This window comes from Emydura macquarii, unplaced genomic scaffold (assembly GCF_026122565.2).
Source record: "Emydura macquarii macquarii isolate MOO-44397 ecotype Brisbane River unplaced genomic scaffold, CSIRO-AGI_Emac_v2 contig_2795, whole genome shotgun sequence".
Lineage (NCBI taxonomy): Eukaryota > Metazoa > Chordata > Testudines > Chelidae > Emydura > Emydura macquarii.
Window position 1 is genome coordinate 2,946,993 of NW_027132932.1, and position 15,549 is coordinate 2,962,541.

The 15,549-nt window shown below is 37.7% G+C and overlaps 2 protein-coding genes across 7 annotated transcripts in view; one reads left to right on the forward strand and one right to left on the reverse strand.

The window, feature by feature from the left end:
- The window catches only part of MAEA (macrophage erythroblast attacher, E3 ubiquitin ligase), a 123,274-nt gene extending 122,930 nt beyond the window's left edge, over positions 1-344 (reverse strand). For 2 of the 3 annotated variants that reach the window (XM_067567650.1, XM_067567649.1), the window contains exon 1: positions 91-213. In XM_067567650.1, the coding sequence (XP_067423751.1) occupies positions 91-159 (69 nt within the window). In that variant the 5' untranslated portion in view covers positions 160-213. The other variant, XM_067567651.1, reaches the window with a different exon arrangement.
- A 337-nt stretch (positions 345-681) lies between these two features.
- The window catches only part of CTBP1 (C-terminal binding protein 1), a 385,409-nt gene continuing 370,541 nt past the window's right edge, over positions 682-15,549 (forward strand). Inside the window, exon 1 of one of the 4 annotated variants that reach the window (XM_067567700.1) lies at positions 682-814. The gene's annotated coding sequence lies outside the window, so the exon portion shown is untranslated. Of the gene's footprint in view, positions 843-971; positions 1,000-6,131; positions 6,220-15,549 lie in introns of those variants that run through there. The other 3 variants (XM_067567699.1, XM_067567703.1, XM_067567701.1) reach the window with 3 other exon arrangements.

Genomic DNA, 15,549 nt, shown 5'->3' on the forward strand with positions numbered 1-15,549 from the left:
TTAGCCCTACCCTGCCGGGGCTTTAACAACCTCGCCTAACCCCTGCCTGGCCCTCCCCTCCCCACAGGCACCCAGGATGCCTAGACCCACCTTGAGAGTGGGATACTCCTGCACCTTCAAAGTCATTGAGAGCTGAGCAGCTGATTCCTGCACCGCCATCTTGGATTGGGCACCAACCTCCTCCACCCCCTCCCCGCGCAGAGCCCAAAGGAGCTACCTACAGCGCGCGTTGCATGGTGGGCAATAAAGGACTTCCTCCTCCTTCCTTTCCCCCGCCCCTCTCGTCCCTGATGAAGACGGGCTGAACCAACAGATACCTCTCCCCCTCTCAAAGCCGGGTAGTATGAGCCACGGGACAGTGGTGGTGGAAGAGAAAGAGGGAGAGCGCATTCATCCAATCACCGCGTACCTTTCGCATCTATCACTTATATCCTTTGCCCCGCCCTTTAACTTGTGAAAGCGTGTTTGATTGGATGATACATGAGACCGGGCGACTGACGACAGAGGCAAATCAGGGAGAGCTACGCATTCCCGGAGGCGGGGACTACATTAACGATTGACAGATTTATTTTCCAATCAAGCCATCCAGACTTTCATTCGGCCCAATCAGAATCTCCTTTCTGTTTAGGTGGGCGGGACGTAAAAGTACATTTTTATGGCGAGTTAAAGCGAAGGTTTTAACTACCCCCCAAGGTGTCCGCTGAGGAGGGGGGCACCGCAAGTGGAGTCTAGAGCCGAGCAGAAACGTGTGAGCGCTTTGATTGGCAGTGAGAGGGGCCAATGCACGCAGCAGATACCGTGGACGGACAGAGCGGTGAGCGAATGGGAAGCGAGGCTGGCTGGTAAGGGCGGGTTGTTCTTGTGAAGTGCCGCGGTTCTGATCAGAGCTTGTGGGGACCAGAGTGGGAGGGGGGCGAGTTTGCTAGTAAGTTCCGTAGTGGGGAAAGGCGAGGGAGTGAGGCGGAGTCAGCGGGAAGAGGTTTAAATAGCGGAGACAAAGTGAGTCCGACCTCGTCCCTTTAGCGCATCCCAGAGCGGGACTCCCTCCTCCCCTGCCGCCTTACCCTCGTCGCTGGGGGGCACCGCAGCCCGGCGGGGACCCTCGTTAGCTTCCACAGACCCCCCCCCCCCTTCTCTACCCTCCTCCCCCACCTTCTCTACCCCCTCCCCCACCCGTCCCCATCCCCTTGGCGGGGCAGCCGTTGGCGGCTGTTTGTCCGGGGCGGGGGTGTGGTGCCCTGGCACGCGGGAGGGAGGCGGTTCTCGCTCTGCGTGTGTGTTGTCTCCCCTCCCCCGCCCCCAGCCGGCTGGACCGGTCGCACCGCCCTGCCTGCGGGCTGCGTAAGTCTCAGTGCCGGAGCGCCGGCCCGGGAGGGGGAGAGAGGAGCTCCCTCGGGAGGCCTGATTCGCCTCCCTTGCCCCGCTGGTGGCAGGGGCCGGCAGGGCTGTCCTCGCTCGTTCCCTCCGTCCGGCTGCTGGGACAATGCTGTGGGGGAGCCGCCTGCTGCGCGCTGGCGGGGTGTCGTCAAAGACGCTAACCAACTCCATGCCCCGGAAACCTCCCGCCGGCAGCCGCGCTGAGACGGGTGCGCAGCCAGCAGAGCCCTTCGGCCGCCTGGCAGGGAGAGACGCACCCCTCCGAGCTGCCTGGAGCACTAAGCCCGGAGAGAGGGAGATTCTGCCCTCCTCATGCCCCAGCCGGGGACTGGAAATGGGCTTGTTCGTTTAGACCAGGAATAATAGTTCCGTGTCCCACCCCTCTCAGCACCTGTCTGTTAAAGGGCCGGATCCTGCAGGTTTTCTTGTGGTTAGTCCCGTTGATTTCCTGTGGGAGTAGACCGACACACACAGGAGTTTTTTGCAGGATCAGGATCTGAACCGGTGGTTCTCCAGCTGCGATCTGGGGAGTAGCAGAGAACCGTTCTGCACAATGAAACATTCTGAGCCTATTCTTTTTAGGATCCTACACAACACTGATCACTGGTATCCGAGCACTTTAGGGGGTTGGGAGATGCCCCATGAGTCCTTGAGAAAATCTTCCGCTCAAGAATTAGTCTGCAGAACGAAAAAAAGAGGATAGCACCACTCATCCAAAAGTTGGATGTGAAGGGAAAGGCATTATTAGCTGCTTCTTACTCCACTGAAGTCAATGGCAAAACTTCCCATTGACTTAAATGGTGCAGGAAGCGGTCTTGTATGATCCTTATATTTTGAGAAGTGCAGCTTATTGATAATATGAGGGTCCAAGGTTTAGACGTCTATGTATGAAATGTCCATGAATAGTGACAGTGACTTTGCTACCCTTCCTACTTAAGGCTTTGTGGTTGCATTATTTCTGTTAAATGTTTGAGGATTGTATTTAATGAAAAACTCAAATATTACAAGAAAAATAACAGTTTACTTTCATACTGTTAGTTTCAAAGTACTGCTCAATAAAGGTTAGAAAATACAGCATGTTTTAGAATGTTACTTAATAAATCACAACAAACAAGATTTTAAACAAGACCTTGTATCTAGTGTAGACAAGGCAAGTGACGATTAAAAAGGTGTGACTGGTTGTGGTTAAACTTATGATGGAGCCTAGGATTGACCACAACGAACGGGATTTTAAACGTGATTTCCCTGTCTCCACTAGCTGCAAAATCTTGTTTAAAATCATGTCAGTTAAAATGTATTAGCTAGTTACACCTGTAATTTATATTGTCTGCCTACCAATGGAAACATACCCTATGGGCTGTATCCTGCAACTGGACCTGCGTGGATGGACCTTGATTGATTTTATAGAGGCTCCATGCAGGTATAGGGGTTTCACTGGGTCAAGATGAAAGATTGGTGTCTTTGTGTGTACATAGAGTGCGTGAGTACATACATACATGCACATACACACTTACATAGCAATATCATGTTCTTCCTATAATCTTCACATAGATATGAAATACATGCACATTATTTTTTAAAGAGTCTTTAAACAGAAACTTTTATGCCACACTTTGTGAGTCCAGTAGTTCATTAATTAGTACTAAAGACATGGAAAGAAAAATTAGAAAAGGATGGATATTTTGTTGTAAATTATTGGGCCCATGTGTGAAATATATCATTACTGAACACTAGATATATATATATATATATAACTTTACATGTAATTATTTTGCTATGTATATTTAATGTCAATTAATCTTAATTGTATCATTTTTATATGTGATTTTATGCTTAGTAGTGATCTTTAACAATATTCAAAATTATATTATCATAAATGTAAAGTAATCGTATGGATTTGGTTGTGTGCAAAGTGAGTCAACCTTTGTACTGTAGAACTATTGGTGAATGTTTGTCAGAAATTAGTAGCTGAAGTTGAAGGGGTTTGCTCAATGGGAACAGATGGCTGAGCCACCATCATGTCACAGAAAACAGCATGCATTCTTAGTTTAACACAAGAGGGAGCATGTCTAATCTTTAACCTTTAAATATTGCAACTTCAGAGAGGCAGCTTTAATTGTTGAATGCCAACTAATTTACGTTCTAGGTGGCATGTGTAAATATTTATATAGCCTATATGTTCATTGTTGGCATGTTTTCAATTTAAGGTTCTTACAACTATTAGTTTATTGTGTAAATGGTGGTATAAAAGGTGTCTGGACTAGAGCTAAACTAATCATTTAGTCTCTCAAATATTTAGTCTATTATGTTAAAGAAAATGGAGTGGTTAGTAACTTCCTGATGAAATTAAAAACAATTATATTGTCGTAATAATTCATATACAGAAATAGGCCCTTGGTTTTAATGATAAATTAATAATCTTTATTTTCAAGTTTCCTCTGGTTAACACCCCCCCTTCCAAAATTATGGAGCCCAAGTTTAATTTTAAGGGAGTTGTGCTTAATGCAAAACAAACCTAATTGTTTATACAATGGGTAGCTCTTAAGTAGTATCATTGTTGTTTAATTCTTACAAAAGCTAGGAAGTGTAAATTTGGGATGTATTAAGAAGGGTGTATATACCCCGTATTGTTTCTTTCTCCCTGTCGCCCAGCTGGGTGAAATAAAGAAGGAGAAATATCAGATTCAATTTTTTATTTTGAATTTATATTTTGTATTTCCAGGTTTTGAGTCACAGCCTATTAATATTCATTCTTTTAAAATAGTTTATTAATAGGAATGAACAATTAGTTGTAATTAGTGAGCGTCACATCCAACTATTTAATCACTTTGACTATACATTTTAAAAGAGTAAATACCCTACATTACTTAGTAGACTAAAACAGAAGCATCACTTTTACTCTGTTTACAAATAATTATATGCTTTTAAATGTGTATTTATGACCACCCCGTTGGTTTAATCTCTGCTGAATGGGAGATCTATTTTTTCTAGGGTGGAAATTTAATAATAACAGTGTTATACATAACATGGAGACATGGTCCATATTAGAGTGGCTTGCTATATACAACAATTATGTGGTGAGAGAGTGTTTCTGTGTGATGGAGGAGAGGCAGGATGGACTACATGGATCTCAAATATTTCTTGGTGTATATTCAAACAATCATTATGTTTTTGGGAAGTTGGGAGGAATAATATTTGGGAGAAAAAATGACCCTCCTACTTCTCCTTGGACTTCTAAAAGTGGTGTTTGAATAGATTTGAGTTCACTGACTCTGCATATTAATAGGAGAATAGAGCCCCATGGAATGGACTGGCAGCCTTTGGCCATATACTTATTTCTGTAATGTATCTTCTGATATGAAGGGGATTCTAAAATGAAAAGTAATGCTTCTAAATAAGGGGCTGGTAGAAAGCACTAAGATAGAATATCACTAAGCCATTCAAATTCTAAGTTTCTGCATTTGTGAGCTGAGGGCTGTACTGGTCTATATGCATTCCATTGAATTGAAGGATAATGGAGTGTACACTTTGGTTTCCTTGACATGGTTTTTTACTTTGACCTGTCAATCTATAAATGTATAAGTTTTACAAAAAATGTTCTAGTATCTGAATAGAATTAAATGCTTTGATATGCTAGCAGTTGACTTGTAACTATGAAATTACTGTTGTTCTTTGGTTATGTGTGTATATAGGATGGAGAATCCTAATAAAGATATATATTAAAAGCAAAAGCTATACAGTTGCAACTATGTGCTGGCTATTTAGTCATCTATGTGAAATAAGTTGTCCATCTTAGTCCAATTATTATGAGTCAATTATCCACACCATAAAAACCAACACCAGTTAAGTTGCTGATTCTGATTGGTCAAAAATTGAATAAGAATACAGACTGGCTTGCTTTGTCACCCCATACAGCAGCATTATAAAGTAGCCATTGCAGAGCAAACAAAAATTATGTTCAGCTACCTTACCATGATGATGAGGACATTTTATTTGCCTGTCAGAAAAATTATTTGCTTCCAGCAAGTGGTGTGAAGAATTTTACAAAGCTGCCTTAGAGGATTAGAGTTGACACACATTGGCAAGGGCCACTGTCTGTGCTGACCAGCTCTTTGACTAGACAATTTAATATATCCAGGACTATCCATATAGTACCAGCAAGAGCAATAAATTCATTTAAAAGTTATTTAAAAGTTTCTATGTATTCAGACTACCCATTTTCAAATATTAACAAATATTAACTTTTTTAATAAAAAGTAAAGGGCCAGGTTCACTTTGTCAAACAAAGGTCTGTGAAATTTTATTTGTAAAATGAATGTTTTTTATATATATATATATATATATATATATATATATATATATATAGGGAAAGTGCAAATAAGGCTTCCTGAGCTGTTAAAATGGGTGTACTTTTGTGCCCCTAAAACTTTTTGAATAGTCTAAATGGATGTTTTAATAATATTAAAAAAAAGAGGAAGAAATCACCTATTTTAGCTAGGAGCAATATTTTACTGTCGTTAGTTTTTAACCCCCTGAAAATAGGGGTTTAGAATGAAAGTGCTGACATGGCTAAACTATAGAGCAGTGCCCTTCGTGCTTCTGTAATAATTACCAGGACAATGTTTTCTGCTTTCCTATTACTGTGCTCTGTTTCTTTTGAATTAAATATTTTTTAACTTTCTGAAAAGTTTTATATTATTTAAAGCACATAAAGTGCGTGGAATAACCTGAGGAGTAAGGTTGTTGGAGTAGCATGGACTTGTTAATCTCAGCCTGATCTTGTCAGTAACAGCAGAGCAGAGGGAGAGGGAGAGGAACTCCGCCTGGGGCAGCGCTCCAAAGGTTTGTCTGTTATTTTTATAGCTAAATTACGTCTCAGCACCCAACTATTAAGTATGCAGAGTGTTGTTGGTAATCCCTAGATTCCGCTGTTGCGAAAATGTGTGTGTTTAGCTGTATTGTTTGTTTGCAATGGGGAAGATTTGCCTGTGTGTGTATGGAAAAGAGAGAGTGTGTGTTACGATCTGGGAAACGCTGAAGAAGAAGAAACCCTGTTGGTTCTCCATGCAAATGACCGCTTTGGTTGTAACAAAAGCCTTGATGTTGGGCTTGGAAAAATGATCTGACAGTGTAACAACCCCAGGCCACTTTCGCCATGTTTTTGTTTATTTATGTTTCATTCCGTTTTCCGTAGCTATCTCACAGATGTTTCCAATTTCACTGTTTTTACATCGTCGATCCGCCTTTTTTGGAGTTAGCAGTAAAATGTGTGAAAGAATGTTAACAAAACAGAGAGGTGTTGCAGATGTTTATACTTTAGTTCTTGCGTTGCGCTTGACGGTATTGGCAGAGGGACACAGTACATATGAAGGAACGTCAGAAGCATCTGTTTTAACTACCGAGCTTGTAATTTCTAAATGTGCCCATTGTAACTTGAATATTAACATAAGCAGATGAAGCGAACATGTTCCTGATACAATATGTTCAGTTAGTATCCTTTTTGTTTATTACTATTTCTGGGGGAAAAGATAAAAATAAGAGCGAGGAAAGGAATATATGTGACACAACATGTATGCTCCGAGATAAACTCCTGCCATCACGGAGTGCCTTTAAATATTTGAACAGCTTCTGTTAAGTCAAATAAAATTGGTTACCATGAAAAGTATAATAGAATAGTTTAAACAGACTAATGAAAACAGTAACAAGGAATTGCTTTAGAAATACTCATAGAATGGTGGTAGTAGGAAAAATCTTTTATACAAAATTAATATTAACACATTTAAACATTTTAGCCTCTGATGAACCTGGAAAACACACTCTCTCTCTCCTCCCCCTCCCCTGAAATAACCGGCAGAGATGGATGATATGTCATCTTAATGTCACATATATTACATTGATATGTAATTTATCTATTAACCACATTAAAACAATTTGCTTATAAGATTGCAAGCTTGTTGAATGTATCAAGACATACAAATATAAAATCTTAAATCTTACAGGACAAAATGATTCAGTGTCTGGAGCCACGGTCTAAATCAGATGTGGTAACTATGGGGGATGTAAAGTTACTTAAATCCTAGCATACCATGCTTATGTGGATCTCATCATCTCTCTTCATAGACTGGAGATTAAAGAGAAAAGGATTACAAAATCTTGAGAATTTTTGAGCAGACCTGTAGCCTTACTCTGGAAAATAACACTGAAGAGATTTTTTTAGAGTAGGGGCACCATTGAGGTAAACGTTCTGTTATAGTGTATAGTTGTTCTAGAAATGGATCTTTCCTGTAGGTTTTAAATGATCACCAGCTAATTTTTGTGTGTTCACATAAGTGAATGGAATCAATCTTTTACGTGTTAAATAATAATGAAGAATCTTTCTCCCCCCACAAAAGCAAAACAAATAAAAAACCTGGCATAGATTTTTTTTTTAATGCTACCAAGTGACAACATGGGTAAAGCCTGTCATTCTATGCATTCCATTCACCTTTTATGTTAGTTTTTTCTGAAATAAAGCACTTTTTCTTTCTTGTCTGAAAATAAAGCTTTGAACAGCTTGCCTATTTTAAAACATGAATATGATACTTTTATAAACATTTTTGATTGCTTTCTTTAATTTTAACCATATCAAATGGAAAATGGCCTACTTGGAGAAAGAAGTTTAAATAAAACCAGAAATTTAATATTCTGGCCAGTCATTATTGTGGGAATTAAGACTACAGCCTGACAGATTTTGACCATATTCCTAGTCCTGCGTTAACTCAGAAGAAGTTAAAGTGCTATGTTAAAATTTTTGGAAAAATGTTTCAGTTGATGAAGTTGATCATGTCATAGGGTGATATGGACAGGAACATCATCCTTATTTATTTGGAGAAAAGTTACTGACTCTTGGAAGAAATGGGACAAAAAAGAGAGCCTAAATGGAGATACTGGGTACTGATTAGCTATGTGAAATATGGAAAGAGAGCAAAGAAAGGAGGAGGCCAGGCTTAGTTTCTATTATGGTTAAATGGCATCACATAGCCCTACTGTGGCTGTAAAAATCACAAAGAGATGTCTAAGGGGAAAACCTTATGAGTTGTATTAACATTTAAAAGAAAAATTTAAAGCTATTGTGATAAAGTTTGGGGAAAGTATTACTACTACAAATACAAATATTTTTTGTAAAAATAGATGTATACTTTTTAATGAAGATTTGACTTTTTAAAGTACACAGTAGAACTAGTTGTTCAGCATAGTCCATCCTGGACTTTTGTCTATAGCAACCCTTATAAGCACCTTAAATGTTATTAATGGGACTCTCTCAGTCTCCTATATCAGGACATAATCCCACTCTTTCCCCTCCCAGCTCCTGGTATCTGTTATGAAATCTGTGGTTAGAAAGCCCTGCTTTATTTTGATGAAACAGCATTAAGTGAAAATGCATGAAATTGAACTTCTTAGATTGGAAAGTTATTTAGATTTAGTGTCAGAATTATTAAAATATATTTACAAATTAGTGGCATTACATTACCGAAACTATGTATTACAATACAAAAATAACACTTAACAGTTACGCAGTTGCACAGAAAATATTTAAGAAATACCATTAGTTGCATTATGCTCTACATGCTTTGTTTTTAGGAACCAGTATTTTTCAACTTGTAGGTGTTTTTTTTGTTTTTGTTTGTTTGTTTGTTTGTTTTTTTTTTGAGGGGTGGGAGTAAAACCAAAACCAAAAAGAACCCTGGGTGATATAGTATCATTACTATTGTACTATTTTTAAATTTAATGTCCTATTTATTTACTGTAGACAGCATTTTTTATTTTACATAAAAGATGCTAATTTTATGTAGAAGTTGATTATTTGTTCCAGGAGTTAAATGAATTTCAAATACAAATGAGTCGACATACGTAATTATTTGTACCTTCAATTCACATTTAATTATATTGCTGTGTTCAGTGTAGAGGCTATTTTTTTTACAATACTAAGTACATATCTGACATATGTCAAGTATGGGAGGCAGTACATCCTAGTAGACAGAGCAATAGACTGGGATTGAGGAGGCAAGAATTCTCTTCCTTGCTCTGGCATTGGCCTGTTGAGTGACCTTGGGTAAATCTCATCACGTATCTGTGCCTCAGTTTTTGTTTCTGAAAATGGGGATAATGATACCATTGGTGCTGGATCTGGGGGGTGCTATTGCATCCCTTGGCTTGAGGTGGTTTCTATCATATACAGGATTTACAGTTTGGTTCAATGGCTCTCAGTACTCTCACTACACAAATTGTTCCAGCACACCTGAATTATACTTTGTAATGTGTTTTTGTAATGTGTTTTTGAGGTATTATAATTATTTATTGACAACACTGGGTGAAAAGGCTCTGGTGGCATCTCACTAGTGTGAGCTCTTGTGACTTCATGTTCATGGTTCATCTGAAAGTTTTTTTTATTTGCAACTGGTATGGCATCCAAAATTTAAATTTCCAATCATTAGTGGTTTAATGACACATCAGTAAGCAGCCCAGGTAAAATGATGGTGTATATACAATCAGGATTTTTAATCCTAACTTTGAAATTTGGATTTGCGAGAGAAATTGTGAGGTTGGGATTTGGAAGTTTCTCTAAAAATCCAATAATTAGTCAGTGCTTGGAAATCTGCTTTTAAAATAAAGTTATAACATGCACAAATGGGGTAATTCCTCAATTCCAAATAGCTCTGTAATAATAAAGCCTTCTCTCTTTTTTTTTTTTTAATTTAAAACTTGTGTATTTTTTTTAGTTCATTTGTTCAGATTAGTTGGCTGAGGCTCCTTGCTCTAGTAAATTTGTTGCAGGCTATAAAAAAAAAAGAGAGAGAGAGAGAGAAAGAAAGGAGGAAAAAAAACCAACCCCTTCTCCTCTCCCCCCTCAAACACTCTCCCCACCACCTGAACTAAATTTGTAAATTTCACAACTTCTGGCATTCTCAATTTTTGCTCATTGATTACACTGGATTACTGATTCTTGGCCCTGATTTCACAAATAGTTATGCATGTATTTAATTTTAAATAGTTAACACTTTAAAGTCAATGTGTATGCTCAAATGCTTATAGTTCAGACTTGCAAACACTTAAGCATGTTCTTTGGTACCTTCTGTTACTTGATCATACGGAATGGGTATGGCGGACAAACTGAACTGAAGTTCTAAAGTGTTAAAGCTGTCCCTTAGGTTAGGTGCACTTTAAATCTATGATTCAGTACAATGAGGGAAGAAAGAGGGATGGTGCTCATCCATATATCTTTGTACATCATACAGTCCTATGTAAATTGATCTTAGACAGGATATAAAAGTATACAGGATAATTTTATTTTCAAAGAGTATTCACCAAACAGCTTAAAAAGCATTAGATTGGTTTCTCAGCCTGTACAGTTTTAAACTAATATATGGTCATTTACCATAGTTTACAGTGCTCATTCTTTATGACTTGCCTAGGACTGATCATTTTAATCAACATGCCCTTTGCCAGACTGAAGCAGTTGAACATAAGAACTAAATGGTAAAATATTAAGAAATCATGGTTTGAAAGACTTAATACATTTTTTAAAGATTCCATAGTTTCCTTCCTTTTTGTGTCACTTTGCTTCAAATATCTGTCAAAACTATCTTGATCTTTGTTGGCAGAAACAGTCTTTGGTCCCTGGTGGAAACTTCTATCATTGCAACACTGTTAGTTTGCAACAATTGGAAATAATTTAAATCGAGGCTATAAGTAACTTTGTTTTTATATATGTCTGAACTTGTTTATAAAAACCCTTTTAAAAGCTTGAAAATAATTTTCTCTCTCTAATTTTCCATTTGACAAGCTTTTTTTCTTATGGCAAGCAAGCCAACATGGCTAAATTTTGTTAATTTTTTTTTTTACAACAATATTAGTTATGTCTGCACAACTCATGGAATTGATCTGAGTTGAGCAGCAATATGAAAAGCATTATTTGTTCTGTATAAGTACTGGCTGTTGTTTAAGTTTCTCAGTAAGAAAGTGATGGAGTTCTTTTAGCTTTAAAAATTCACATCCAGATCACACTTTGTACCTAGTATTATAGCTTTTGTTACATGGGTAAAACTCAGAGCCTAAATTATTTGACAGTAAAGTTTATCTTAATTTTCTTGCAAGTTGAGAATCCTTGTAACTTCTGCTGTATTCTTAATTAATTTGTCTGCCTTTTTAAGATAGCCTTTTCTATTGCCCTCTTGGCAGACAAGAAACCCATCTAAAGTTTCTTCTTCATTGAAGTAATGGAGTCATGATAAATCACTATGTTGTGATCTGACTGTTGTTGTTGCAGGTTCGAGTGTGTTCCTACCTTCTGCTGTTGTCAACATGTGGCAAAATAAATCAATTTAAAAACAAAAAAGAAAGCTAATGACTTTTTGGGTGCCTTTTTGTTAGCACCATCTCTTCTTTCATTGTTTTACTAGTTTGTTTACTGCTTCTACTCAAGAAACCACATGGCATGAAAGTTCCTTGTGTGAGACTTTTTTTATATTGCATGAATATATATATATACTTACACTGCAGCAGAGTGGAAAAACAGAAGCTCACAGAACAGCAATATATTATTCTAATCTTTTTCATTGCCTGATCCTTTTCTGAATAACTACTCTTCTTGCTCTTCCCACTGCTGGAGTGAGGGAAGAAGGAATCAGCAGTCATATCAGTCATATAGACAGTTCCGGTTATCCATATCTTGAACCTAAGTGGGATGGATTTAATCTAATACAGTTAGTTTCTCATTCATCAGGCCCTCTGCAAGAAACAGAAATGGAGAGCAAGAACAAAGATCTCTCTTAATGTGAAATAAGAAAAGAAAGAGGTTAAGGGAATTTCTGATCACTGAAAAGTGATCACATGGCTGTGTTGTGTTTATATTGGAGTGCATTGGTCAATGCAATCCCCAAAATAAATCACGTCACAAAAGGTTCTAAGGAAAAACCCATCTAGTCTTCCTCCAGTGCCAGAGCGTCTATTCAAAATTGTCTTTAGAAACTTTTCTTGATTTCTTACCACTCCCCTTAATAATAGGAAAAAGTTTGATTTTGCAGACAATTTCACTTCTTAGGAAGTTACATTGCAGATAGTGAAGATTGTTTCAGAATCTCAAAAGTGAATCAAATGAGTTTCTCTCTAACCTTTTATAACTCCCCAAATTACCATCATCTTTCCAGTCCAGCCCCAAAAAGGAGTAAAGGAAGGATGGTTCCCCCTTTTCTTTGGGAAACAGAACAAAAGTGTTTCTCCCTGTCTAATTCATTGTACAAAATACAATGGAATTGGTGTGCAAGGTTTCACATTCAAAACAGTTGTTCAGTAAAAAGGAACACTGAGACTTTTTTTTTTCTTCCTAATAAATTTAGAAAGCTCTTATCTTTCCTTACACAGACCCAATATTAGCAATTTACTTAAAATTCAGAACTCAAGAGACTTTGTTTTGTGATCCTTTGATTATATCTATCCAATCAATTTGAAAAATAATTGAAAGCTTTCTCAGTGCGACATATTTTTACACCTCATATATTAACTCTTGTTCTTATGAGTCTTTTGCTGTCATCTAATGGATGACACATTCAAAGAGGTAGAAACTTGTGGAGAAAGTATCTAAATTTATCTAAAGAAAACTATAAATATTATTTCCCTCTTTAGTAATTTAAATAATAGGGATCAGGATTCCTTCAATCTCAGTAACTATTTTGGAGAAGTTCTGACTGGATCTGCTTGGCTTTGTGGCTCTGACCACTGATACATTTGCAGCAGGATGATGATGGTAGTATTTTTTATTTAAATTAAGAATAATGGTTCTTCCCTTTATAGTATCCAGACACATGGATGGTTGTGTTGGGCTATGCCCTCAAGAATGCAAGGCTATTTATCTCTGCACCAGACTTACAGATGAAGTGGTCAACATTTGCATAATAGATATGTTCCTGCAGTAAGAGTCACAAGCCTAATTTTTCTATCAGATTGCTTGAACCCCTCAATTTTGCAGTATAGAAGTACAAATCTTTTCAGTTTTCAGAGAAATCAGGAAGGGTATGCAATCAGTTTTAGCTCTCTTTTCGTGGTTAGAGAAGCCCCTTCTGGAAGTCTTATGTCAATAACTACAAAACAGACTTAGTGTGTATCAGATGAAGTGCTATTTACAATAAACAGTGCTAAGTGCCCTTTCCCCATCCCTTCCTCCTGTCTGGCCAGAGCAGCCAAAAGAAATGTGGTGAGCTTACAGGAACTTTGTAAATAACAGCCTCACCCCTAACATCATAAACCTATTTACTAAGGTTGTGGCTTAAGATTCTACTCAACAAACTGTAAGAGGGCAACTATCTATCAGTTAGCTGTGATTGCAGAGCACTGAGTCTGTAAAAGGAGTTATATTCTTTCTGAATAAATGAATGTATGAATTACTGAATAGGCTATCAAATGTTTGACTGAATTATTGAATAGATTATAGAATTTTATAAATATAGAAAAACTAACACTTTCGTCATCTGCTAAAATAGAAGGACCAATTAGTGTGATGGACAGTGTAACTTATTAATGCATTAAGGAAGCTTATAGGATACCCAGAAATTCTTCGCCCATAGACATCTATGAGCACACACCACTTGGGCCTTGTTACTTCCAGGGCTGAGAGGGAAGAGGCTACTGCAGAAGATTGGTGCATAGCACTTTTTGAACACTTTTGCTATAGATTGTAGGATAAATATTGCATTGACGGGCACAGCATTTAGCTGTAATGTGCTTAGGGCCATAATATGCTAGCTATTCATCTTCCTTGTTTGTCATGCTCTCTTCTTTGTGTTCATTTGTCTGTTTCCCAGTAGTGAGATTTGGGGAGCACCACTTTTGCCCTGTTGGCGATTAGTTTCAGAAACATTTTCTCTTACCCTGCTAATTGTGTTCTGCTTCTTCATTCTATCATTACAAATGCCTGTCCAGGAATATTGTTTGGAGAAGATTTTGATTTGGTTTGTTCAAAACATCATAGGTGTGTCAAACTTTTTAACCTTAGTTGTGGGTTTTGGTTTGTTTTTTGTTTTTTTCAGACCAAAGGGAGAAATTCAACTGGGGACATGCTAACGCTATGTGGTGTGGAAAATGTCATATGCTACCTATGTGACTGACTGAAAAAAAGAATACTGCACAGTCCTCATTCATGGAACCAAATCAACAATTGTATAGAAAAACTTGTTGGACAATGCTTAAAGATTTTCTTGCATACATTCATATCTATCTTAAGTATTTTGAGGCCTCTAAATACTATAATATACTATAGTACTATAAATACTATGGTATTTAGCTGATAGACATAAAAATTAAGAAAAGCATAACATTTTGAAATGGTCTGTTTATACCTTCCTAGGATTTGGCTGCTGAAACTTGTTTTGGGATTATTCTTGTATTTCTTGTATTTGATCGCTTCTTTATTAACTCTTTCTGTTTCCTTTCTCTCCCTCACCTTCACTGTCTGTTATTGCCCAATAGTGTTCTGCTGATGATTTTGTTTTTCATTGGGCTCTGTAAAGTATTAGATTAGGGCTCACTATCATTTTGTTTGGCAGATTGTTCCACAGTTTTAGGACCCATCACTGCCATCTGTGATATTAAAGCCATCTCCATGCTATTGCCTGGTCTGAATACTGAGTATGGAGGTCCCAATTTACTGTAGGAAGTGAGGTGCCATTGAGTCTAATCATTGCTTCTTATTGATTTAGTGAAAAAGGTTGGAGATGGAGTGGTAGTTTAGATTTGGTAGTATGCAGTATTGATTTCTTGATATTATTGCTTCCAAACTATTGTACACTTCAGGAGGATTCACCCCTAGATAATAGTATGCAGCCCTATGGCTTTGTAATTTCTTTTAAATAGTATTTTTCTCTAGTAAACTGTCTAATCATAATCCTCAAATCAGAATCATATTGGGATAGATGCTATATCTCACATCTTTTGCTTAGTCTTTAATTGCTTCACATTTATTTACACATAATTGCACACATTTATCATCTCAATGTAACGGGAGTAATTGAAGATCTCAGCACTTTTTTCCCCCTCAAGAGTACATATTTTGCCATATTCCAATTGGATAATAACGTACTGCCTATTGTACTTATAATTTCATTGTGTAGTTTCAATGGTCTCTCCTGAATTGATGATTGA